Source organism: Pelobates fuscus, chromosome 5 (assembly GCF_036172605.1).
Source record: "Pelobates fuscus isolate aPelFus1 chromosome 5, aPelFus1.pri, whole genome shotgun sequence".
Taxonomy (NCBI): Eukaryota; Metazoa; Chordata; class Amphibia; order Anura; family Pelobatidae; genus Pelobates; species Pelobates fuscus.
In genome coordinates this window covers 153687210-153715140 of record NC_086321.1, presented here as the reverse complement: position 1 = coordinate 153715140, position 27931 = coordinate 153687210, and the positions used below count along the sequence as shown (strand labels likewise).

General features: G+C 40.8%; 2 protein-coding genes across 2 annotated transcripts in view; one reads left to right on the top strand and one right to left on the bottom strand.

The window, feature by feature from the left end:
* RSPH14 (radial spoke head 14 homolog) overlaps window positions 1–13219 on the bottom strand; it is a 243814-nt gene extending 230595 nt beyond the window's left edge. The window contains exon 1 of the mRNA XM_063454530.1: window positions 13173–13219. The gene's annotated coding sequence lies outside the window, so the exon portion shown is untranslated. The remainder of the gene's footprint in view (window positions 1–13172) is intronic.
* RAB36 (RAB36, member RAS oncogene family) lies at window positions 44–27483 on the top strand. Its single transcript, XM_063454531.1, has 10 exons — window positions 44–389; window positions 2604–2695; window positions 13180–13245; window positions 13879–13980; window positions 14675–14739; window positions 16226–16277; window positions 16422–16503; window positions 19940–20030; window positions 25666–25785; window positions 26329–27483. The coding sequence occupies exons 1-10, from the start codon at window positions 321–323 to the stop codon at window positions 26385–26387; spliced, it is 798 nt and encodes a 265-aa protein (XP_063310601.1). The 5' UTR covers window positions 44–320; the 3' UTR covers window positions 26388–27483.
* Window positions 27484–27931: the final 448 nt, after the last annotated feature.

The window sequence follows — 27931 nt, the reverse complement described above, 5'->3', positions numbered from 1 at the left end:
CCTGACCTCGCAAATAGCTCCGCCCTCGGCGTGCTGACTCGTTGCCATGGTGACAGTGTAACGGGCAGCGCTGTGTCAGTACCGGGATAGCGAGCCGGTAACAGCAGCCGTTTCATCCGTCCTCTCCTTCCATCAGCAGCTCTAATACTGCACCTCCCACCTGTGTGAGCTCTGCGCCCCGGACTGCCTCCATCCTCCGTGTGCTGTGCGGACACTTACCGCATCCCGGGGTCCGCTCACCCCTCCTCCTCCATCGTCCTGCCCTGATTAATGCCATCTTGTCCCCATACAGAGCCCCCGGAGCAGCCCGTGTGAGCAGGATGGCAGCAATGCTGGGCCAGCAGGGACTCCATGTAACCAAAGACAGAGTGATCTCCAAGATGCCACAGGTTAGTCATAATGACCAGCCTCATCACAGCCTGGCACTGGGTATATACACACTATCACACAGCCTGGCACTGGGTATATACACACTACCACACAGCCTGGCACTGGGTGTATACACACTACCACACAGCCTGGCACTGGGTATATACACTATCACACAGCCTGGCACTGGGTATATATACACACTATCACACAGCCTGGCACTGGGTGTATACACACTATCACACAGCCTGGCACTGGGTATATATACACTATCACACAGCCTGGCACTGGGTATATATACACTATCACACAGCCTGGCACTGGGTATATATACACACTATCACACAGCCTGGCACTGGGTATATATACACACTATCACACAGCCTGGCACTGGGTGTATACACACTATCACACAGCCTGGCACTGGGTATATATACACTATCACACAGCCTGGCACTGGGTATATATACACACTATCACACAGCCTGGCACTGGGTGTATACACACTGTCACACAGCCTGGCACTGGGTGTATACACACTATCACACAGCCTGGCACTGGGTGTATTATACACACTATCACACAGCCTGGCACTGGGTATATACACTATCACACAGCCTGGCACTGGGTATATATACACTATCACACAGCCTGGCACTGGGTATATATACACACTGTCACACAGCCTGGCACTGGGTGTATACACACTATCACACAGCCTGGCACTGGGTGTATATACACACTATCACACAGCCTGGCACTGGGTATATACACTATCACACAGCCTGGCACTGGGTATATACACTATCACACAGCCTGGCACTGGCTGTATATAATACACTATCACACAGCCTGGCACTGGGTATATATACACACTATCACACAGCCTGGCACTGGGTGTATATACACACTATCACACAGCCTGGCACTGGGTGTATACACACACTATCACACAGCCTGGCACTGGGTGTATACACACTATCACACAGCCTGGCACTGGGTGTATACACACTATTACACAGCCTGGCACTGGGTGTATACACACTATCACACAGCCTGGCACTGGGTGTATACACACTATCACACAGCCTGGCACTGGGTGTATATACACCCTGGGTGCTGGCAGGGCTGGGGTCATGGTATTTCTGTGTCATGGAGAGACTGCACTGTGAGTTATAGGTATTAACCAGCTGCTGACAGTGACCTCTGATTCTGTTAACTCATAAAGTATGTTAGCTACCCTGCTGTATGAGTAATAATATAAACCATTCAGAGAAAAGTTTCCATGGTTGAAGCCATCAACGGGGACAAGTGGGCAATTGCTGCATCCCCTCCACACCCATATTATATGCCACATGTGCCAGTGGATTTGAATTAAGAAGTTACATTGCCTAATGCTTGGGCAAACTCTGTACACCTTTCATTACATACCAAGAATAAAAAAAATGGTGAATCAGCCAATCTGTTCTTTTGGTGATGTCACGGAAAATCAAAATATAAATCCTGGTTAAGTTCTGTGCAAAATGCCTATTTGCTAATTCACATTTATGATTTATGATTTATGAACGTACATATGGAGAAAACTGACTGTCGGGAGGATTGAGAACTATCCAATATGACAAAATTAAATAAACATAGAAATACAATACATTGTGGAAAACAAGTGCTTTGATCGAGCCTTTGCATCATTTTAGCTGCAGGTGATGATCATTTGTGCGAAATCATTTACCACTAATATGGCCACATTTTCATGGCCAAATAAGTTTCATTCTTGGACAGAACACCGCCTGCTGAGAGACATTTTATTGGTTTCTACAGTGATTGTTCCTTAATTGGCACTTTGGCCCAGAATGTTTTAGCTTTGCTATAAATATGTCCCCCTATCCTAGTTTAAGTGCATGATCAGTGTATGCCTTGCTATCAGTAGAGCTTGGCTTCCTCTTACAATGACTAAAAAGTTAAAATGTAATCAGGTTTTCAATTATTTACTTTGTAGTCTGTGTATTTGGATTGTCACACCTGGCTGAATCCTGTACGCAGACAAAGCAATATAACCTAATACTTTGAAGCATCTGTTCAGTACCATGCATTATTTTTTCTCTGTGTTCTCTTCAATTTTTCACGTATTCTTCCTCAACAGTATCACTTGTTTTCATAAGCTTCCACCTTAATGTGTAGGTCTTATTAATTTTCATATTTTATTGTGCCTGTTTGTTTCCCATTTCATTTCACAGTGTTATAGACCAGAATCGTCCATTCAATACAAATCCCAATTTAATCAGCAGGTGAAAAATGCTTGCAAACAGCGCCATGCAGTGGACCTTGGGTGAGTCAATTATAAGTATGACCCAATGTACTTACTTGAGTGAGTGAGACAAAACAGTAACTAATCATTTAAAAGCAGATATACCATCCGTTATTGCATTTAATGCCCTCCGGGACAAGGAGTTTGTTAAATTCCATTATTCATTTACAATTTAGTTATGAAATAATTAAGATATCTAAAAAAACACAAGGTTGCATATTAATATATTTTAACGTTTTAACGCTATATTGGCGTCTCTCTCTTAGATTTTTATGTGTTATGGAAATCATGTACTACAGTTTTGCTATATCTCTGTTTCCCAAGTCTGCTTGAGCTGAAAATGTATAGTGTTTATCACCAGTTCTTGTGGAGGTAAAAATACCTCCACTGCACTAAAGTATTGCATAGATTCACTTTTACATGGTGCCTCAGGGTCACTCAGGCGTCTAACGAAGAAATGCTGTATGCATACATGTGGGCTTTACATTTTCCCCAGCAGTGCTATATGCGTTTATCTCTGTCCATAAGACAATCCATTTACATACTTGCCCTGCAAAGCTTGTAAATGAAAATAAAATTAATCTATGAAGGAGGGGGCCTGGACATCATGGCGGCTGGACGTGCCTTGTGTGAGCTCCGAGCTCAATCATCTTCCTAAGCCTGAAAAACCGCACACCAGCCAGCCAGGACCACCACAAAAGCCTGTAACCAGGACATACCTACCTCAGGAGCCAGCCGAGGTGCCCCGGGTCTGCCGCCCGCGGGTACGTGGAGCATCTGTCGAGGGTCCAGGGAGCGAGGCCTAGTAGTATCGCCGGACGGGTGAGGCGGCCGATCCCCTGCTCTGTGCGACCTAGTGCCCTCCCAAGCCTGTAATACTGCCCTGTTTCCCCCCCCCCCTCCGGACAGGTGGGGGTTATCCCGGTCCACCCTAGCTTGAACGGGTTAACAAGCAAATTAACTCGACATATATCCATCGCTGCATACCACTCGCTCCCAAGCTGCTGCCACGCTCCAAAATGGTGGATGAACGCCAAACTACCACAGAGGACCATGGCCCGCCCGGGCAAAATCCACACAACGCCATCCCAAACATTTCACAGCGGCTGGATGACATCTTCCAAGCCTTCTGGCGCAAAATACAAGACCGCACCACAGCTCACCTACCACACCCGCAAAAGACGGGGCAGAGCGGACTCCCTCGGGAGAAACAGCCATCACAAGCGTCCACCTTGCCTGGGCCAAGAGCACTCCGAGGCATAGCCTCCACTCACCGACCAAGCAGGCTGAAAAGACCCTACAAAAGGCGAACACCTGTCGGACGCCACAGCAACCCCAAACAGGGGACAAATTTGACACCACAGGGCCTCCAGGTTAGTGGGACACGGGGGCCGGCTTCCTATACCAACCAGGGCTGGAGGGAATTCCGGATCTGCCGGTCGAGTACAGACGACGGACAATCCCACAGTCCAATACCACCCCTGCAGCCTGATCAGGACTCCCACACAACCTCACAGTTATTTCCCACGATGGGCATAGGCTGAATGGGAACGCACACCCTAGGAGAGTGCAGAGGTCCAAGCTCAGAACGCAAAACGGCCTCCTTACCCGTGACTTGTTACAACCAGAGAACACTTAAGATAACCTATATGCCTGATCGCTTTGCTTGTTTTCTCTAATTTGTGCTTGACAGCTGTATAACAATGCCATAATGATTATATACTGTTGTGTTACACACGTAGAATGCTTTCCCTGATGGCCGGTAACCTACTCTCATACTCATATGCCTGTCTGCCTGGCAACCTCTTGGTATTTTCCACCCGTGTTTTCTACAGTAAAACATGCCATATATCTAAGATTTACATTACATAAGCACACATATAAGAGGGTCTCACAATTACCGCTGCAACCACACGCCTGTACACATAGGACATGCATGTGTCACTCATGCCCTAACCATTTCAGGGAAAAGCTGTGTAGCTCCCTCTTGTACCATAACCTTAACAAAAATGTGCAGACGCAGCAACTTGGAGCACCGTACTAACTCTCAAGATCAATCTCGTATACAATATGTTCTAATGTGAATTTTGCTTGTCCCTGCCTTAGATGTCGCGACAATGCAGGTGGATATGTTCACCTATTATAAGTCTGTTTTATAAAACAGTTTTACAAGCCTGCTTTATACACCTGTTCTATAAGATTGTACTATAAGCCTGTTTTCTAAGCTATCAGAATTACGTTGAAAATTTAATGTCTTAATCCTAAATAGCATGATTTAAGCCTGTTCATAATTATAAAAATAGTGCATTGTACTACCATACCCTAATGCTTTCCATGTTACACACTCTCTGTTTTGAATATGCATGCGGATTGCCTTTGGGGTACCACGTGCCTGAATGTTACCACCATATGCACTGCAAAAATAAAGAATTAAAAATAAAATAAATTAATTAATCTATGAAGAATTGTAGAGCAGTTTTAGCACAACTACATATCTCCCAGCATTTCAATGGACAAATAGGGACACTAATTATAGGGGTGTGGGCATAGCCAGGGGCAGGGTTGTTCTGATAAATTTTAGGTGACTTACTAATAAGTGTATGCAACCAAAATTCCATTTAGAACAAGAACTATGTATTTTTATCAGAGTGGGATGGCGATGGAATCAGAATCAGCCTCTGTGCAATGATTTCCCAGTTTCCTGCTGCACTGTACTGTTACTGGGGCTGAAATGATGTCATAACCTAGCTCAAGCAAAAATATAGGGCATGAGAGGAACTGCAAAACCAGCAGCCCCCCATTGCCAGCACCTCAAGCACTCACAGCATGGCTGCAGAGCAGACACCTGTTGTACTGCACACCCGTAACCAAGGTGCCCCCTGCCGCTTGTCACCCAGGGCAGTCCACCCCACCTTAGTACACCACGGATGTTATTGACTCAGACTGATTTCTAATCACATTTATGGTAGATTAATGCCATGTTACTGTGAGTCGTATTGTTGTGGAGCTCTGTTATGCACTCAAATATAGAAAAGAGGTACGTTAGGACAGAAAAGAGCTACAAGAGGGATTTGGGCCCTAAATAGTGACTGTCCCTCCTAAATAGGGACACTTAGGAGATATGCAACTGATAGTTAATTTTTAACTATTATTAATACAGTAGTTAGCTATTAGGACTGTGTTAAAATGAAGGACACAACAGTTCCTCTTTAGGCAGATGAAATCAGTAGCTCCAAGATAGCTTATCCACTCCTGCTATGACTGATTTCTGTTTACTTATAGCACATTTAGTACTATATACACTTTTACAACACTTTGTAAATCATCTCACCCTTGACATCCCAGTCCTGTCTGCCAACATTTTACAATTTGTTTCAGATTAGTAATCACTTTAAAGCAGTGGTTCCCAACCTAGTCCTCAAGTACCCCCTAACAGTCCAGGATTTAGTGATTACCCAGTTGTGTAAGTTGTTTTTAGAAAGAAAAAAAAAAAAACACTTTAGACACAACAGGGTAGTCCCTAAATCCTAGACTGGTAGGGTGTACTTGACACTGGGTTGGGAACCCCTGCTTTAACCCCTTAAGGACAGACGACGGATATATTCCGTCATGATTCCCTTTTATTCCAGAAGTTGTGTCATTAAGGGGTTAAAGGAACTCTATAGGAATAAAACATGTATTCCTAACACTATAGTTCTGGAATACATGTTTGGACCGCCGCCCCCTCTCTGTGGAGTGAAAAGGTGTCTTTACTTACTCATAGGAAAGCATTGGCAGGCTATTGCGCCAATAAGCATCTCCTCACAGAGATGGATTGAATCCCCGTGCAGCACGGGACTAGGAAGCACCTCTAGTGGCTGTCTGAGTGACTGCCACTAGAGGTGTTACTCAGGAGCAATGTAAAGACTGCCTTTTCTCTAGCAGGGACATGCGTTAGACACCAGAATCACTACATTAAGCTGTTGTGGGTCTGGTGACTATGGTGTCCCTTTAAACATCTGGTGATACTGCAATTATTCTGATACTCATAAGCAACAGTATTTTTATTCCTTGGCAGCTACGGTTCACATCCGTGTATTTAAAGAAACACTATTGTCACCCAGATAACTTCATCTCTATGAAGTGGCCTGGGTGCATTGTTACAGTCCTATGGCACTGCAATGAAAAACCTTGAGAAACTGCAATGTTTATATTGCAGGGTTAAGTCCAATATTACCTTATGTTTGCATTTTCATTCTATTTTTGTAGATTCCCTTTTTGTGTATAACTTCAGATACTGTCTGCTTACATATTTTGTATTAGCTATCAGCGTGGAATAGGACTTAAAGGGACACTCCAGGCACCCAGACCACTTTTGCCCATTGGAGGGTTTTGGGTGCCAACTCCCACTACCCTTTACACTTACAGGGTTATTATTGCAGTTCTCATAAACTGCAATATTTACCTTGCAGGGTTAACTCCTCCTCTAGTGACTGTCTACTAGACAGCCACTAGAGGGCACTTCCGTGTTCATAGAACATGAAAAGTGTGTTATAACGACGTTGGACATCCTCACGCTATGTGAGGACCTCCAGCATCGCCAAAATCCCCATAGGAAAGCATTGAAAGCATTATTCAATGCTTTCCTATGGGGAGGTCATCCTGCAAATCATAAAACACCAAACAAATAAAAGCGGTTTTATCTACTTCCTTTCTTAAAAGATCATTAACATTTATCTTGGTGACATGTGAAATGAATAGTGGGCACAAAGAACAAAAAAGGAAACCAAAAGAATATTGTTATATTTTTCTGATGAAATCTCAGAATTAAAGAGACTCTCCAGTGCCAGGAAAATAAACCGTTATCCTGGCACTGCAGGTCCCTTCTCCCTCACTGCCGGCCCCGCATGCGCAATATGTCTCCCCCGCCGGCTGACATCGGTGGGGGGGGAGCGTAGGTGGAGCCTGACCCTGTGCCGAGGGACATCGGCGCTGGATACAGGTAAGACACTGAAGGGGTTTTAACCACTTCAGCAACATGGGATGAGGGGTGAGAGGGAGAAGGGACCTGCAGTGCCAGGATAACGGTTTATTTTCCTGGCACTGGAGAGTCTCTTTAATTCTGAGATTTCATCAGAAAAATATAACAATATTCTTTTTGTTTCCTTTTTTGTTCTTTGTGCCCACTATTCATTTCACATGTCACCAAGATAAATGTTAATGATCTTTTAAGAAAGGAAGTAGATAAAACCGCTTTTATTTGTTTGGTGTTTTATGATTTGCAGGATGTGTAGACCATTACTTTGTTGTTTGGTTGTAATTATAAATTAATCAGTAAGTTAAATCCCAACACCTGCCAGCTGTTACCCACTGATTAATTTATTATGCCGTAATGGTTCACAGTAATCAAATAAAAAAAGTTAATACAAAAGCAATACGATAATCTTGCTGAATTGCTGTAAGTAGGTAGTATGTACACTCTTTTTTTTATTTAGCAAAAAGTAAAAAAGAAATTGGCAGTTTTATAAATTAACCTTGTTGCATAACCCCCCACCACTGACTCAGACAACCCGTCCTGTTACTTCCTCGTTGTTTAGTTCAGTGGAGCTAAACTCAAGAGACAGGCAGTTGCCCAGAGCACCAGTCTTGCAAAGCCATATCATTGAGATGCATTGGGAAGTCTATGATTGGACAGAAAGTCTGGGCTGGGTTAGAATGGGAGGGCTTGCAAAAGTGTCAGACAAGAGATTTGCAGCTTTTGCTAGCTCTTTAAAAAAATAAAAAAATACACAAATGAAAAGATGCATAATTACATGCATGCATGTTTCATTGGGGCAATGGAGTGACTTTTTTAGGTTACATGTATAGAGATACTGCAGCATTTTACAACTTTTTACTCATTTATAAATATTAAGGCAATGCAAGAAATTATTACATTGACTCAGTAAATGATCAATTAAGTTAAGAACTTGAAATAATTGTTGCAGTTACATGGATGAATGGACTTTAAAGTAAAACATTAATAAATCAAAACTTAAGATGAGGCAAAGGGGAGGAGGAGAAATCTGATTAGATATGACACTGATTACAAACCAGATAGAGAATAGAAATGAATGGTCTTACAGCAAGCATGTCAAACTTGCGGCCCGCGGGACGAATGCGGCCCACAATGGATATATTTGCAGCCCACCTGCCCTGGGGCCACTTTGAGTTGTGGCTGCAACCAGCCACAATACAGGAAAGATATTTCCTGTCTGATTCTTGTCTTCCCTCCCACGCCCGATTGCGTGCTCCTGCAGGCCAGCCACTCCTGCTCGCAGTGCCAGAGAAGCGTCTGGCCTGCTTGAGCAGAGAAAAGCAGGGCTGGAACTGGAGGACGGGTGGCTTATCTTAAAGGACCACTATAGTGCCAGGAAAACAAGCTCGTTTTCCTGGCACTATAGGGTCTTTGGGTCCCCCCCACCCTCTGGGTCCAACTCTCGCCGGACTGAAGGGGGAGGAAGGGGTTAAATTCTTACCTTTCTCCAGCGCCGGGCTCCCTCGGCGCTGGTGACTCTCCTTCCCTCTTTTTCCCGCTTGAAAAAGACCTCATTGAGGTCGAAACGTTGCAATAAACCTGCTTGAAGAACAATCACAGTGAGTGCCTGAGATTCTTTTTATTTAAATATGTCTCTTGGGGTCTTTTGCTGACCCATGCTCAGTAGCACCCTGTGTGTAATTGTTGTGACTGAGTGCGACCCTATTTCTATTTTTCTCCTCCCTCTTCCGACGTCATCCGCTGAATGCGCATGCGCGGCAAGAGCCGGAGGTGCATTCAATCAGTCCATAGGAAAGCATTTCTCAATGCTTTCCGATGGACGGCAGCGTCTTCTCACTGTGAAAATCACAGTTAGAAACGCTGAAGCGCCTCTAGCGGCTGTCAATGAGACAGCCACTAGAGGCTGAATTAACCCTATTGTAAACATAGCAGTTTCATTTAAACTGCTATGTTTACAGCTGCAGGGTAAGCCCTAGATGGACTTGGCACCCAGACCACTTCATTGAGTTGAAGAGGTCTGGGTGCCTATAGTGGTCCTTTAAGGTAGGAGAAGAGAGGTTTTGGGGATCTTCCTGTGTAGTGTGTTAAATTGGAGTGTGGGGCAGTGTATTCAATTGGGGGAGGGAGGAAGCACTATATTAATTTGAGGGAGGAAGTGGGCAGTGTATTAATTTGAGGGAGGGGGCAGTATATTAAATTGGGGGAGGGAGTGGGGCAGTGTATTAGAGTGGTGGGGAGGAGGCAATGTATTAATTTGGAGTATTAGAGTGGTGGGAGGGGGGCAGTGTATTAAATTGGGGGGAGGGCAGTGTGGCGAAACCGACCTCGCCACGTGTCCTTGGAGGGGGCTGATTGCCCGCCTCTTGCCTTTGGACTATGGACCAGACTTTATGGGAATGTGATACCCCAGATAGCCATACCATGGAGCCTATTCATATAATGAAAGACTATGGGAAAGACTTTAGCTCCATGGCAATTGTACTGTGTGAGTAGGATCTGCGCGCTATTCGGTAGTTTTGTGCGCGCAGATCCCAGCTATCTGGGGATAGGTGAAATGTCTGTGTGTTATGTGTAAATGTGACTTTATTTATTTTAAAGTGTTTTATGTCGTTTTGCAACCATGTGGTTAATGGAGTCTGCCTCTAGTCCTGGATAATTGGATTACTTCTCCAATTAACTCCAGGGCAGAAGGGAGGAAACCAGGGTGCATTGTGGGGATGTTTTTCTGCCAGCCAGAAAGGAACAAAAGATACTTTTAGTAACTTTTGAACCCCTGGTCGGATTCATGCCATTTTTTAATATGTTGTTCCCCTGAATGGATTGATTGTGGATATGTATTTTTATGTGAATGTGATGTATGGTTCTAAAGTTATGAAAGTTGTGTAAAAGTATATTTTGAACTGTATGCATAATGGGATTATGTGTCACACTAAGGGGAGGGGATGTGTGGGAGGTAACATCTATGTCATTGGTTCTTTTATGCCTCCCCCTGGGTGTGGCCTGTATGTGTGAGTTGGAAATAAAAGCCAGGCTGGGTGAGCCAGTTGGGAGTTCCTGTTTAACCCTCAAAATGAAGTGTCGTCTCGTTCTTGGGGGGAATTGGATTGTAAGCTGACTGCCAGGAGTGTAAGCGGATTGTATGCTTTTCTTGTTCAGCTGTTCCAGTTCGGAGTGTTATCTTGTATCCAGTTCGGGAGTTTGGTGTTCTGCAGTAGCTGTGCCTGTCTCTCAAAAAGGGGATTATCGCCTAAACTGGGTTTTATCCTCTTGTAAGTGAAACGGTCCGTTACAGGCAGTGTATTAAATTGGGTGGAGGGTGCAGTGTATTAGAGTTGAGGGAGGGGGGTAGTTTATTGGATTTGTGGACAGTGTATTAGAATGGGGAAGGTTGGTGGTGTATTAGATTGGGTCTGCATGGAGGTGCTGAACGCTCTCCACGGAGATGCTGATTGGCTGCGCAGCTATTTGCCACACATGCAATAGCCTTCCAATGCTTTCATACGGGAAAGCATTGGATTGGCTGAGATCGAACACACTCATAGGACTTCAAAATCAACAAGATAACGCCATTTGTTTTTTACAGCTGTACTACAGCATACATTTACCATTTCAGTCCCATTACCAAACCTTTCTTAATATGTCAAGGTAGTTGGACTGAAAAAATATATATCTCCTTAACCCCTTGACTTACAGCGCTCTATGCCGTCCCCGTTATAATGGTCTTTAAAGCCGTTGCGGCGGCATAGAACGCCATAAAGGCTTAAGCCCCCCAGGAGCCTCCAGCTACTTACCTCCACCGCGATCCTCTTCGGGAGGACTGCCTGAAAGCCCAGGCAGCTCTCCCCCGGCAAATCTCAAAGAGTGATCACATGGCCCCCTATAGCTGGCTGTGGATCTGCCTGCAGGGGGACTGTCTGTGCTGTCAGACAGTCCCCTTGCTGGTGGGAAGAGTAAAATAAAATGATAATTAACATGTAAAAATAAATTAAATGTGTGTGTGTATATATGTGTGTGTATATATATATATATATACATATATACACTTACACGTTTTGATCAGAACGTGTACTATTGACTCCGTCCTGAAGGGGTTAACCCCTTCAGGATGGAGTCAATAGTACACGTTCTGATCAAAACAAAATGTAAACAAAAACTGGAATTTGCGCTATATGTCTGTACAACCGTAATTCACCTCTTTCATATTAAGTGCACCCGAACTTATTATATATCATTTTGTTCAGGAGAAACTGGGCTTTAATTTCACATGAACTATTCATATTTGAGAAACAATAGACTATAGAACCATGATCTATACACCAAAACCACTTCATTGGTGTTTTAATGTTGTTGCAACAATGAAAATTCCAGAACAGACAAAATGATACTGACTGCTAAGACTATTTAAGCTGTGGTCCTTAAGATTGTTTTCTTCATTGTATTGTTAGTTATGACTCATTTGTTACTCAGCATTCTGATATCTATATCCCCTGATCTCAGCTAGTCTATGTTTATGTGTCCTGACCTCTGCTGGTTTAGTTACTTTGCTTGTCTGCTTGCAGAAACATTTTCAATTAAGTCTGTTGGCTCTTAGGGTCAGTAACACGTCTTTCTGTCTCTATTACTTTTTTCTTTCTTTCTGGTTATTGTCTAGTCTATAATTGGACATTGGGTATTTACTGTATCCTGACAGCTATGTTCCAAAACATAGGTTCACTGCTAAATATGGATCTGATTTATAACCCCTTGACTGGTTTTTACAGTGGCTATTAAGAAACATGAACTGACACAGAGATAATTATCTAATCATGTTATACATTTTCTGCTGGAGATAATCTTTTGTCAGCAACTGAAAACAAGCCCATAACCACTACTCATATCTACTCCCAAATGGATAAATGGTTTCTCATCCCTTACTCCACTAATGCAACTATGTGTCTTTAACTACACTGAGGCATAGAGGCATTGGCTTGTCACTGAATGTTGCATTATGTCTTAGGCTGTAATGGGGGCATCGATATCAGAATTATAAATTATTCTTATAAATTCTAAAACAAAAATTCTCACCTGTTCCCATTCTTCTTCCCTCTTCTTTGTGTATTCTCTTTGTACATAATTGTATATCCCTTTAACCTACAGCGGATCCAGACCGTTCAAAGCATCATTCATGTATGTTGGACATTTTCTATAATAATGCAGATTATGTGTGTACATATTGGCATTTTGTATTAATATTCGTATAGTTTATAGGTGCCCAAGATTATGCTGCTTTTTATGATCTTGAACGCTAAATGCAAAATACAGTAAAAATGAAAACCTAATAACTACTTTTATCATAAAAATAGAAATACATCAGTTGCCTTTTCCCCTTAAACACAGTGGTATTCCTAGAAACTTAGTTTTACTATGCAATCTATAATTTAATAAGTATCTTTACTCTTTTCAAACTGTTTATACATTTTTTTTTCATTTTAAATATGGTACCTCACAGGCTGAAGATGTCAAAGGTTGTGATGTTGGGGGATCTTTATGTTGGGAAGACAAGTTTGATAAACAGGTAACCTGTAAACTGAGATTCATGATAATGTAACGTTTAAGCCTTGTTAGTATTTCTGTATGTCCTTGTTAATCATCAACATTTGTGTTTCTCACGAAAAAACTTTATGCATTGATCCTGAGCCAATATCCTCTTCAGCTTTATGGCTATACAGCCTTCAATTCCACCAAATTCCCGGTTCATGTTCAATCTCCATTTCTACTATGCCCTTTGTATTTACTCATGGTCTATCGTTGATATAATCATTATTTTGCAAGCAAGGTTATTCATAAACGTTGTTGGGCATTTTAAAGTGAATTTCAAATTAATTTCAAATTTAAGGCCCAAATAGCCAAAAGTGGAAAGAATATCTGTCTAGGATAATTTTTCCAGTTTGGCTACTTTGGTCTTAAATTTGAAATTTATCTTGAATTTCTTGACAATTGCAGTTTAGTAAATAACCCTGATGATATTGCACTCCCAGACAGGCAAAAAACTTCCAATATGGAACTTCACTCTATGATTTGCCAGGGAAGAGTTATTTGCCCTAATCAATGATTTTTAACTTTACAAATGTTTTTCTTTTATTATTATAATTATTTATTCTGCCCACTTTCAGGTAAAACTGCCTCACTTCTGCTGTTTTTATTGTAGGTTCTGTAAGAACGTATTTGATCGGGATTACAAAGCAACAATCGGTGTAGATTTTGAGATTGAGAAATTTGAGATCCTGGGGATACCATTCAACCTCCAAATGTAGGCGACTTACTACACAACTTTCATATGATTTTATTATAAAGAGGCATCTGATACTGTCTGTCCTGTTTGGAATTAATGGTGCTATATTCCATTTGTATTTGCTATTTCTTTCATAGATGATGCTCATTTTGTTCTGCATTGTATTATAATGATCTCCCTACGCAAATGGCACACAAGCCTACAAGGCTGGGAGTAATCATAGACTACAATACAGCCTCCTTTTTACTTTTAGGAAAATAGTTATTGTAGCAAGTTGCTGCTATCTGGCAAAATGAACAGAGTGTTTGATTTGAAACACATCAAGTGTCTGTGCATATATTTTTTATAATGCTAACATTTCGGTATGATATATATCTATTTTAGAGATCTCTACCACATAGAACTTAACCCTTTGAAGATCAGTGAGGGAACAAGACTCTCATTGCAAACAAGCCTTTAAAGATGTATCGGATGGGATGTTGTACTCATTTAATGGGGCAAATCTGTATACAGGTCCAAATGCTAAATAAAAACAAAATTATATTCAGGCAATGGGTCCTTATGGAAAGATTACGATGACACCATGAGATATAATCGATCGAGGGGTTAATAACGAACTGATTAAATCATACATTATTTATTTTTCATTTTAAAAGATGTATGCTGCAGTTGCTTTCATGATATTTTGATTTTGCTTCTCTCTAAACTGCAGATGGGACACAGCGGGACAAGAGAAGTTCAAATGTATTGCCTCAACATATTACAGAGGAGCACAGGGTTGGTAGTGAGATAACATGTATTACAATGTAAAAGGATTCAACCTTTATACTTTATACCACATAGGTCTTGATTTAATATTTTTGGTTATGTATTTTAAATTATTTAATATTTTTGGATACATTTGTAAAATAATATAATAATTTGACAAATATTTTGATCTTTTTTGATACATTGATATATATTTTTTCATATTTTTTAAATATTTGTAAAAGTTTATCAAAAATATAAAATCTTTTAACCCCTTAAGGACACATGACGTGTGTGACACGTCATGATTCCCTTTTATTCCAGAAGTTTGGTCCTTAAGGGGTTAAAAATCTTATCCGAAAATATTACATTAAGGCCGTAATAGTTAACACTGAAAGGAGATGTAAATCTGTCATGATCAACCTTTCTAGATAATTGGCTTGTGCTACCTTAAGGTAGCCTTAGACAGCCTTAGGTCTCACCGCTGGGGGGGGGGACAGACAAAATATGCCCCAGCTGGCGACCCATGTCCCTTCATAGGCTGGTGAACACAAGTTTCCAGAGACCTGGTTTCCACCTTCATAGGGTGCAAAGCTTGCATATTCCTCTCGCAAACTCCGGCACTATCACTGATAGTATTGAAGCATTGCCATAGTAACCTGTGGCAACTTTCTGATACGACCAGAGAGCAGAAGCTTGCAACAAGACTATACAAGGTTTTTCCTGACGAAGGTGCAAAACAGAAGAGCTCAGCACTGTACCATCAAGGATACAAGCGCCCCTACATCCTAAACATTCACATACTCTATTTCACACTCACACATACTGCATCCCCCATATACTACATCCCCTACACACACACACACACACACACTAAATCTCCTATACACACACTCACTACATATTCAATATAAACACACACTCACTACATGCTTTACACACACACATGCACTATATCTCCTATATACACACATGCACTAGATGTGATATACACCCGAGTACTACAGTCGCTACACACAGAGCCCATCGACAAACAGTATCTGCAGCCCCATCTACAGATACTCCACCACAAACTCACCGCAAACAAATCTATTTACACACACTACTCTATTTACACACACAGCAGTCCACTCTACACACACACATAATTCCACAAGCAGCCTCTAAGCAGTCCCTTTGACACACTCATACACAATGCACATTACTGCAAGATTTATTGTTGTCAATTGCTGTGTTAAATTGGTTCACACTGCACATTACTGTGAGCATTTTGCTGTGGTGGTCCGAGACTTTCATAAAATGCCACCTAAGGAGATTAAAATATCTCAAATAATTTAAATGAGGAAAACACAGCGCTCACAGTATTGTATGGCATTAATAAGTATCAAAAAGCTTCACAGCAATACTCCTTATGTTTGCATGTGACCCCTCTGTGTAAAAGTAGATGCATTATTTTGGCTTTGAAAATCATTACAATGGTCCTGTATATATAACTTCTGTTTGTTATGTCTTGCAGTTATTATCACTGCATTTGATTTGGGTGACATCCAAACCCTGGAGAATACAAAGTAAGTTACAGGACACGTATCTTAGCTGTATGCAACCAAACCTGTAAAGGTGTGGAGATGACTGAGTCGGCCAAAAGGCGAAAGATTGATGCTTAGTGTGTTTGGACATTGCCTGTTCTTATATTATTCTATTTCTTTCCTCAGACGGTGGGTGCAGGATGCTCTAAGGGAGAATGATCCAGAGGCTTGCTCAATTTTCCTAGTTGGAACCAAGAAAGATACAGTGGTAAGCCAAAAAGTTTTTTAGGAAGCAATAACAAGAGAAAATAGTAATAATCAATAGGATTTCAGATGAAAAACAAAATATCACATCAAGTGAACACTTACTTCTGGAAGGTGCACGGATCATGGTCCCACCAAAACCATTCTTATATAAAAATAAATAAAGAGAATGGTCTAGCACTCATGACAATAAATACCACACTATAAAGGTACTCGAAGACATAAATGTCAACAATTGGATTTTTCTAAAATTTTAAGACCAGTATATTCCCACTCATAAACGCTATTTATTGTATGGAGTGTTGGCCCATGCTCTTTATTATGAACATAATCTGGAAGCCAGAAGAACATAGGTTTGCCAGAAATTGGCAAAATTTGGGTGGATCTGGAGTCCTAGATGATGGGAGTGGGCCTTTCTCAGTTCTATATCTGGGTCCCAAAGGAACACAGTACGCTACTACTCACAGAACTCCATCTGGGTCTGGGATACGCGTGCAACAAAGTTTGGTCTGACGTCATACTGAGAAACAGAGCTTTCCTCCCAGGAATAAAGGCACAGGAGTTTAGGGGTATTGAATATGCTGGATTGCATAGGATACATCAGTCGTATGACGGGGGAGTTGTAGTGCCATTTGAGGACCTGCAAGGCAGAACAATGACCCCTTCATATTTTTTTAGAAACAGACAATTTGGAGACTTTGTGAAACAAGCACATATTAAAGAAGCGGCACATTAACAGATTACTTTTTTTGAGAGACTATGTCTAGAAAAATCACACCAGAAGGGCATTATCACATTGCAATATTCTCAACTGAGCTCCAATGCACCAGACTGGGGTAGGCTTCAATACACAGACCAATGGGAGGTGGAGCCAGGGAAGGTCCTGGAGGGCACAGGCTGGGAGGCCCAATGACTTGTGATGGTAGATGTTCAGGAACAGGGGCACGTAGTGTGGTAGTAATGTCCACAGGTAAACACTTTTTGGTGGAGGGGTGGAGACTTATTGTGACTGTGTCTTACAGAGGCGGGTGGAACTGGATCAAGGCCGGTGCAAGGATTTTTGCCGCCCTAGGCAAACAAAAATTGGCCGCCCCCCATATGCTCTGCCTACCATGTGATATCACAATGCACCACCCATATGATCTGCCATACGAGCCAACGCCAGTTCTGCACACAGTGTATTTTCTCTGAAAAGCCAATGTGTTTACATTAAAAAGCCTGCAGGCATAGGCTACAGACACCAGAACCACTACATTAAGCTGTAGTGGTTCTGGTGACTATAGTGTCTCTTTAAAGGACCACTATAGGCACCCAGGCCACTTCAACTCAATGAAGTGGTCTGGGTGCCAGGTCCACTATAGGCACCCAGGCCACGGGTGCCAGGTCCAACTAGGATTAACCCTGCCTGCTGTAAACATAGCAGTTTCAGAGAAACTGCTATGTTTACTTTAGGGTTAATCCAGCCTCTAGTGGCTGTCTCATTGACAGCCGCTAGAGGCGCTTCTCACTGTGATTTTCACAGTGAAAAGACGCTGCCATCCATAGGAAAGCATTGAGAATGCTTTCCTCTGGACTGGCTAAATGCGCGCGTGGCTCTTGCCACGCATGCGCATTCAGCCGATGACGGCCAAAGGAGGAGGAGAGTCCCCAGTGCCGAGGGAGTCCGGTGCTGGAGAAAGGGGAGTGTTTTACCCCCTTCCTCTCCATTCAGCGCCACGGGAGTGGGACCCTGAGGGTGAAGAGCCGGTCAAACTTTCACACGGTATAACTCTAAAACTACCGAACGGATTTTCACAAATTTTATATTAATATGTTATGTATAAAGTATATTTTTAAGAATTGTGAAACTTTTCTGGCCAGTAGATAATTGTGTTTGATAAGCTGCTTAAACTCAATTATCTAGCTTGGCCCAGAGGAGGAGTTATGTGTTGCATAAATTGAGCACCCTTGTTCCCAGTTAATCAGTCTTGTTCCAGCATTAAGCTTTGGCTCATCTGTGGATTATTCGGCGATACCTGCGATTTATTACTCTGTGGATTACTTGGCTATTCTATTCTATGGGAAAAAGGGAATGATTGACGGGTCACAGGATTATACCGTCACAAGGCCATTGTTCGAAATAGGTATTGAATTTTTGGTAGGATCACCATCTTCACTGAGGCTTTCTGTCCTGCCCATAAGATATATTTCCCTTTCCACCCCTGCGAGACGGTTCGGACTTCACTAAGCAGTTTGACATAGTTTGCCTTGAATTGTGTATTGGGTGTGGGCATGAAGTTAACCCCTAGGAACTTTATATGGTCTTGTCTCCAGTCGTAGTTAAAGTTCGTCAGGTCCGTATCAGAGTTATTGATAATTGGAGAGAAGATATAGGACCAGGTAGATTGGGCACTGCGTCTGCTGGCCCTGTATTTCATGGTGAGAGGAACTAGTGTCATTGGGCACTCACCTGTCTTTTATATGTCCCGCCGAGGCCCCTGCGCTCTCCCGAAGACCTAGGCCTATCCTCTGTCCATACTCCTACATCTGATGCTCGCCTTCAAGAATTTTCCAGAGCTGCACCTTTTCTGTGGAACTCCCTTGCCTTCTCCATTAGACTTTCACCCAGTCTTCACTCCTTCAAAAAAATCTTTGAAAACACACTTCTTCAGGAAAGCATATCGTTTAAACTGTTAGTGGCTTTTTATCCCCCTTGCCCCCCATGACTGTCAACTGTCAAAAATAACCTACTAAGTTCTCAGTGACAACTTTTCTAGCAACTTATTTCATTACCCCTACTTATATCCTTTGTGTCACTATACCCCACTCCCTCTAGCATGTAAGCTCATTGAGCTGGGCCCTCAACCCCTCTGTTCCTGTGCATCCAATTGTCTGGTTACAATTACGTGTCTGTTAGTCCACCCATTGTACAGTGCTACGTAATTTGCTGGCGCTATATAAATAATATAATAATAATAAAACTACATTTAAGCAATGAATTGTATAATGTGTATGTAATGTATGGATTGTCAATACTAGATCAATTTTCATCCCAAAGCATAGCATCTCCTTGCATGTGTCCTATGGGTGGGTAGATGCAGATTGCTGATGCCTTTTGTTGGTTATTGAACTCTCCACACATTGTCTGCATGAGAACATGGGGGTTGTGGAAAGAGAAGAGAGCACACTCGGTTCTTCTATGCTTTTTATGTAGGTCCTGATTTCTTTTCAGTTTTATATACATTGAACAAGAGGGTTTCACCTAATAAAAAGCAATGGGCAATATAACGGGAAAAGCAAAAACAATCTTATTTTGTAGGTTTTCTCTTTGTCATAATGGTATCCATGTGTTGACATTCTGAGTGCAGTCTTCAATGCCTGTCATCGCTGTGCTCTGTCTAGGTTTCTGTATTCTTTTTTTTTTCAGTGTTTTTGAAATTTCTTTCATTGTTTTTTTACAGACTCTAGCAGAGTGTGAGCGGACAGAACGTGACGCTATACAATTCGCTACAGAGTTTAAAGCCGAATATTGGTCCGTATCAGCAAAAACAGGTTAGAACCTACAGGAAAAGAAATGACTTGTGTCATTGTAATAAATCAGAATAGCTGTGTATATTAGCAGTGCAGGTATGGTCAGTGTCAGTGTTTACATCCCAAGGTGCATTTTCCTTACATTTACTTCAATGATGGTGAATGAAAGGGTATATTTATTTTGTCTATGTTTTGCTGCAGAGCTTTGCATTCACAGATTTATGTAAGAATGAACGAAATGTCTCTTTGCTGTCCTAGTGTCAATTTAAAGCATAGGTGTATGATGCTATTAACCCTATAAGTGCCAGATAAGTAATATTTGTATTGCTTCAATTAAGGGCCAGGCCCTTTTAAGTTGGAGGACACTACTTAAGGGACCTTATTCCTTTCTTCTTTGTTGTTATATTATTGGCTTCAATACCACCATTTTAAGGTTTCATACTTTGATTAAACTTAGAAATAAAATGACAGTTTTTTTTGTCTCAAAAACAGGACTATACAAGTTGGTGTGCTGAAGCAGACACTGTCTTTTCGGATAATCCATTAGAACCTAACCCTACAACAGATAATATACAAACAGGATTTAAGGAACTATCCAAGTTGTTTAACCTCTTAAGGACCAAACTTCTGGAATAAAAGGGAATCATGACATGTCACACATGTCATGTGTCCTTAAGGGGTTAAACAACAACTTAGGGTAGGTTAGGAAATATCCTCATTACAAAACTACATACAAAAAGAAATGATACCACGAGGTCTAAGAATAAAATTAACCACCTCCAAACAATACTATTTAGGAAATCTACAGCCACAAATAGTGTTCTGGAATGGGATAGCTACCACCCGAGACCCCTTAAAAAGGGTATTCCGATAGGACAGTATCTTAGAGTATGTAGGAATTGCTCAACACTGGAGGACTTCAAGTCTAAAGTTAAGGAGCTCCGCACACACTTCAAAGAACGTGGATATTCTAACCAATGTCTAAAAATAGCGTATAAGAGAGCTTTGGATATGGACAGGGAGATCATGTTAAAAAATGTCCATAAGGATTCTGATGACCAGCAGTTTAGATACATTGCTGATTTTGATCTGGGGCGGGAATCGGCCAAATCTATTTTAAATCGTTTCTGGCCCATACTTACACAGGATACGCACCTCAAGAATGTACTGACTTCTAATGCATTATTAACAGCTAGGAGGGGTAAAAACCCTCTTGGTACCCAGACACCTCTCTTCTAAAAAATCCTCATACACATGGCTAAAGAATTGTTTGATAGGGTCCTATCAACGTGGCAAGTGTACGGCTTGTAAATTCATCTTACGGGACTCCAAAGTGATTGAAGATAGTACTAAGAATATTAACCCCTTAAGGACCAAACTTCTGGAATAAAAGGGAATCATGACATGTCACACATGTCATGTGTCCTTAAGGGGTTAAACTCCCAGTTAAGGATTTCTTCAATTGCAAAACCACAGGAGTAGTTTATCTTCTTAGCTGCTCCTGTGGAAAGAAAAATGTTGGGAAAACCTTCAGACAATTTAAACTTCATATTGTGTAACACATTCGTTCAGTAAGAGATACAAAAATGACAGAGACATCTATGGGGATATCACTGGACCAAAGAGGTGGAGATTTCGACCGCCTATTAAAACAAAGGGAGTCCTATTGGATCTATAAATTAAAGACCCTAGCACCCCTGGGCCTGAATGAAGGGGGTACCTAACCCCATTCATGAAACATTTATTTGGGAAATATAGTCCCTTTGTAATTCATGTAACCATTTCCAGATTATCTAGAGACTGATATAGATGGTTACTTTTACAATTATTGATTATAACTATAAGAAATGTAATCCTAGTATTACCTCTTACGTTGATTCTAATTTTCTTGATCCTGTCATAAGTAAAATAATTAATCCAATAAAGTCTTTTATGACATCACAAATATAGAGCATGTTCAATTGAGTATTTTCACTAAATCCTGTATATTCACTTGATTATTTTAGTTTGTTGTCCCCTAGTATTTTACTTCACTGTTCCATGAGACTCTTCAAAGTCTACACCTCGTAATGGACAAGAAAGCGACTGTCCGTAAAATTATGGGAATGAGTGAAACATTTATTAAAACATAAATTTAATACACACCAATTGGGGTAATATGAACTGATGAATATGAATTACCCATCCAGTGTCTTTTGATGTGTTTTTTCATTTGTACTCACTTAACCCTTTTTGACCTAGAGAGTGTTTTTTGCACCTTTTTTGGTACTTTCAACCTCCATTATGTAATTCAGACATCCAGGAAATGACTACTGTTTTTATTCCCATTTGGAAATTGATGACATTAGTATAATTGTCACTGACAGACATTTTTTCTGTCAGTAGAGGTGATAAGCAAGCAATATCTGTAGGATATGATTATGACTAGTATGCCTGACTTTAAAATACAAAAGCCGGTTTCATTTCCTAGCAGATTTCTCACAGAGTTGTTAAGGGGAGGGCGCTTATCCTTTTTCCACGCCCCTACTTCATTTTGATTAGATGAATCGTCCATAGAGGCGGGACCATAAGATTGGCGTGGACATTTAAATATGGCAAATCAGGGGCGACTTCTCACTAGCCCTAGACGAAGGCGCATTTCATTAGCGCCGAAACGCGCGTCGGGCGTTTTTTACGCTTCTTTTATTCTTTTGTTTAATTTTGGTGTTTTGGGGCTTTAGGGTTATGGAGTCATTGTGCTTCTTGATTGAAGTTTAGGATTATGGGGGAGTACAGGTAGCGATTTAGTTTAGTAGTTTTATTTTTAGGTAGATTGGCTATTATACGACAATCCACAGATATTTCTATTTTAAGCTTCGCAAGTGTGTTAGTACGACCGCCTGTCAGCAACGATTTGCAGTTCCAGTACTTAACGATTATTTTCACGCCACTGAGGAAACTTAACTATAAGTTCTGTTGCTAGCTGTTTTTTATGGGACTCTCTATCTATGGGAGTGTTTTTAGGGTCGTAGCCTTATACTTCACCTATTGATTGACCCTTTTAAGGTCATACTGGATTTAAGGGCTTAGTAGCCATAGCGACTGTATCTGCTGTTATAGTTGGTTCAATCTTTAACTACGGAATACTAGCGGACCGAATGTTTTCAGCAATTTTACCCATACTGTACCTAGTTAATTACAGGGAGAGGTTGGGGTTCACTGGTATTGTGTAGGGTCTGGGGATCCACACTTAATTACATTAGACTACAGTCCCACTATTCATCTTCTATTCATTATCCAGGTAATTTTATACTACTACTGTTTCGCCACTCTGTTAGCAGGTAATGTTATTGTATCATTATACAAGTTGAAACATTCTTTTTATGTTCTTTATTACGAGAAGCTCTATTGAGTACTCACATTGAAGTACATTTTAGGTCATACAGTTGCAAAAAAAAGTATGTGAACCCTTTGGAATGATTTGGATTTCTGCACAAATTGGTCATAAAATGTGATCTGATCATCATCTAAGTCACAACAATAGACAATCACAGTCTGCTTAAACTAATAACACACAAAGAATGAAATGTTGCCATGTTTTTATTGAACACACCATGTAAACATTCACGGTGCAGGTGGAAAAAGCATGTGAACCCTTGGATTTAATAACTGGTTGAACCTCCTTTGGCAGCAATAACTTCAACCAAACGTTTCCTGTAGTTGCAGATCAGACGTGCACAACGGTCAGGAGTAATTCTTGACCATTCCTCTTTAAATTGGGTGATAGTAACAACCCCTGGATGTTGGGCTAAGGTAACATCCCCAGGACGTACTTGGAAACCAGAGTAATCTGAATGTACCTTTCCTGGTTAAATACTTTGTTAATATTATTTACAGAACTGTTTCAGTTCAGCAATATTCTTGGGATGTCTTGTGTGAATCGCTTTCTTGAGGTCATGCCACAGCATCTCAATCGGGTTGAGGGCAGGACTCTGACTGGGCCACTTCAGAAGGCGTATTTTCTTCTGTTTAAGCCATTCTGTTGTTGATTTACTTCTATGCTTTGGGTCATTGTCCTGTTGCAACACCCATCTTCTGTTGAGCTTCAGCTGGTAGACAGATGGCCTTAAGTTCTCCTGCAAAATGTCTTGATAAACTTGGGAATTCATTTTTCCTTCGATGATAGCAATCCGTCCAGGCCCTGGTGCAGCAAAGCAGCCCCAAACCATGATGCCGCCGCCACCACCATACTTCACAGTTGGGATGAGGTTTTGATGTTGGTGTGCTGTGCCTCTTTTTCGCCACACATAGTGTTGTGTGTTTCTTCCAAACAACTCAACTTTGGTTTCATCTGTCCACAGAATATTTTGCCAGTACTGCTGTGGAACATCCAGGTGCTCTTGTGCAAACTGTAAACGCGCAGCAATGTTTTGTTTGGACAGCAGTGGCTTCCTCTGTGGTATCCTCCCATGAAATCCATTCTTGTTTAGTGTTTTACATATTGTAGATTCGCTAACAGGGATGTTAGCATTTGCCATTGACTTTTGTAAGTCTTTAGCTGACACTCTAGGATTCTTCTTCACCTCATTGAGCAGTCTGCGCTGTGCTCTTGCAGTCATCTTTACAGGACGGCCACTCCTAGGGAGAGTAGCAGCAGTGCTGAACTTTCTCCATTTATAGACAATTTGTCTTACCGTGGACTGATGAACAGCATGGCTTTTGGAGATACTTTTATAACCCTTTGCAGCTTTATGCAAGTCAACAATTCTTAATCGTAGGTCTTCTGAGAGCTCTTTTGTGCGAGGCATCATTCACATCAGGCAATGCTTTTTGTGCTTTTTGTGTTTATAGGGCAGGGCAGCTGTAACCAACACCTCCAATCTCATCGCATTGATTGGACTCCAGTTGGCTGACATCTCACTCCAATTAGCTCTTGGAGATGTCATTAGTCTAGGGGTTCACATACTTTTTCCACCTGCACTGTGAATGTTTACATGGTGTGTTCAATAAAAACATGGCAACATTTCATTCTTTGTGTGTTATTAGTTTAAGCAGACTGTGATTGTCTATTGTTGTGACTTAGATGATGATCAGATCACATTTTATGACCAATTTGTGCAGAAATCCATATCATTCCAAAGGGTTCACATACTTTTTCTTGCCACTGTATATATCCTTCTAGTAAATGGTTGTATTCAATATTCTTTCTTCCCTCCCCCTCTTTTAGACATTTAGTGGACATACCATGCAACATTTGTCCTAGAAATAATAAAGAAATTCCATAAATAAATTCCACAAGATAAGCATTGGCTAAGTTATGGTATTGTCTTTTAAAGAATCTTTCTTTTGTTTTTATTACACATACCCTATTTTCGTGTTGTAATTATTTTTGGGATTTTTTTGTTTAGTTTCACCTTTATTCTATAAAGCTCAATCCTTAAGGGTTGCTCCAACATCTATGGTTCCTTTCTTGGAACATTAACCCATGTATGACACTGTTAACCCTATAAGTGCCGGATAAGTAATATTTGCGTTGCTTAGTCCTAAGACACTCAAGGGTCAAATCAATTATTCATTATAATAGAATGTGTTGGTCTTCCAGTGGAAAAGCCCTTGATAAAGAAATGACTGTATGCTACCTAGTCCTATATTATATTTCTGCTTTGCTCTGTCCCAGGGGAACATGTGAAGGATTTCTTTTTCCGAGTTGCAGCTCTGGCCTTTGAACAGTCAATGATGAGTCAACTGGAAAGGAGCAAAGACAGCCCAACTCAGATTGGGAATGGGACCCTCATTAGTGAGTATTTCATGATGTCATACAAGAGAGCTTGTAATCTGTGGAATGTTTACAGTGACAATGAAGGCTGCTTGCTCTGAGATTAATAATTAAACACATGGCGGGATGTGCACTGAACCTAAAATGTGATATAATTACATTTAAATAGCCTATATTCCCGCCATTGTTTCTTTGCTGCAGAATCCTTAATAAATGAATTCCTCAAGTAATCTTCCTGACCATCCCATTTTACAGATAATTTTATTATTGTATTTACTGACTAATTTCTCTTCGTTATATATTGATCTGCGGTTTAACACTCGTTAAATATTAACATTTTTAAATGGCAAACTTTGACAAATCTAGACTAACTATTATGCAATGTGTTGGGTCGATCCAAAGCCATATTATCATTGTACTGCGGAAAACAGCTATCCGTTCATTTGAATTCATTATACAGAAAGACAAATACACAAATAGATGAAATGGCAAAAAGTTAATGCAAATATAGAATAAAGTGCAAAACTGTCATTTTAATAAGCATTGTAATTGAATTTTTTTCAGATCTTGAAGGAAATTCAGCAGAGAAAAAGGAAAATGAAAGCCAGCATGCCTGCTGTTAGACTAAAGTGATCTAATCTTGCAATTAAAGCACCATCTTAGCCACTCGTCCACTCATGGATAGTGTCCAGATGCCACCAGTAACTCACTCTTTGGTTTTTTGAGTGTCCTTTCTGATGTTGCCTTGTAGCGTTTTCAACCTAGTTTGAGTCTCTAGACATTTGGGCTGTAGTGTTAAGCTGAGAGATGGGATATTCTTTCACTGCCCAAAACATGAAGATAATTAGGATTTACCTTGCTAATCAGCTTGATCCTCCACTCAAACTGGAAATTTATAATCCTGTATCCACAAACTGAGACTACTAAAAACTGTAACAAAGCACATAAACAACTACACACATAAATATCATAAATATCTTTCATAGGAAAATTGCTGATTTGCATTTTTTGTCTATATGTGTACATTAATCATGACACTAAATGCCTTGTTATTGAAATGTGATTATGTCGGTCACCACCTTCCTATATTTGTTCCATTTGCTCCAAACCATCTGTCTGTACTAAGCTCTCCTGTTTTCGCACAGCTGTTGACAAAGTCTCTAACTGCTTCCACCTTCGTCATTTATACAAATCATCATTTTGTTTTTGTGCAAGACGAACTGTCTTAATATGTCAAGTTGATTTCAATTCAGCGACAGAGACTTCCCAGCTTCTATTTCTCTTTTGACTGTAAACTGCCTCATTGGCAGGGTTCATTTATTGGTTTGAGAGAAGCCTTACTCTGTATAGGTTAGCATATCTCTCCCTCTTTGTGTAACATCCTCAATGTTATAAAGTGTTACTCTTCCTCCTGACACAGACAGTTTATCAGGTCACTGGCCATGTCTTTCTGGCTGATTAAACATCACCAAGGATAGGCTGAAAATAATCAATCAATGAAATGCAGTTGCTATGGCTTGTAGTGTCATTTCAAAAGACTTTGGCCTACATTGTATGTATCAGTGCACTAACTGATGTACGGGATGTGAGAATACAAATGTAATTTTAATTATGTATTTTATATTAAATATGTACACCTGAATAAAGGGACCACAATGCAAGAGAAATCTTTACATTACCTTAATAAGTAACTGATTGGTTAATAAAAGATGCATTTTACTTCTGTTTTGTGTTTTTATTAAATAAACACAATGGTCTTTTGTTTTCCCAAATCCTATTCCTTCCAATTCTCCTTTATACATATTTTCTAGTTTGTTTGCAGTGAATCATTGTCTGTTTTTCAAATCTGACCTCCAGGTCATTTATAAGCTTGTTGAGATGTCCGGTGACTCAGAGATCTGTATGGAGGGCATTGACAAAGCCATCGCTGTATTAAAAGGCAGTGGGTTGTAAGTATAAAGTGCATTTCTAGGCCATACTGCTAAATGTGCAGCAATCCACATAGAAACCAATGAAACGTTTCTGCTGAGTGCTCCACATTTAGCACATGGATTCCACTTTATAATATGGCCCAATGGGAGTTATTATCATTTATATAGTTCCAACATTGTGTGCAGTGCTATGCAATTATACAGTGGAGCAAGTAATGCCATACCAAAATAATATT

What these genes read in the sequence shown, in the direction of transcription:
- RAB36 (XM_063454531.1), top strand. Translation starts at nt 321, where the DNA reads ATGGCAGCAATGCTGGGCCAGCAGGGACTCCATGTAACCAAAGACAGA. An exon ending in AAGACAAGTTTGATAAACAG is followed by an intron (nt 13,246 to 13,878) that starts GTAACCTGTAAA and finishes TTTTTATTGTAG; the next exon opens with GTTCTGTAAGAACGTATTTG. An exon ending in GAACCAAGAAAGATACAGTG is followed by an intron (nt 16,504 to 19,939) that starts GTAAGCCAAAAA and finishes GTTTTTTTACAG; the next exon opens with ACTCTAGCAGAGTGTGAGCG.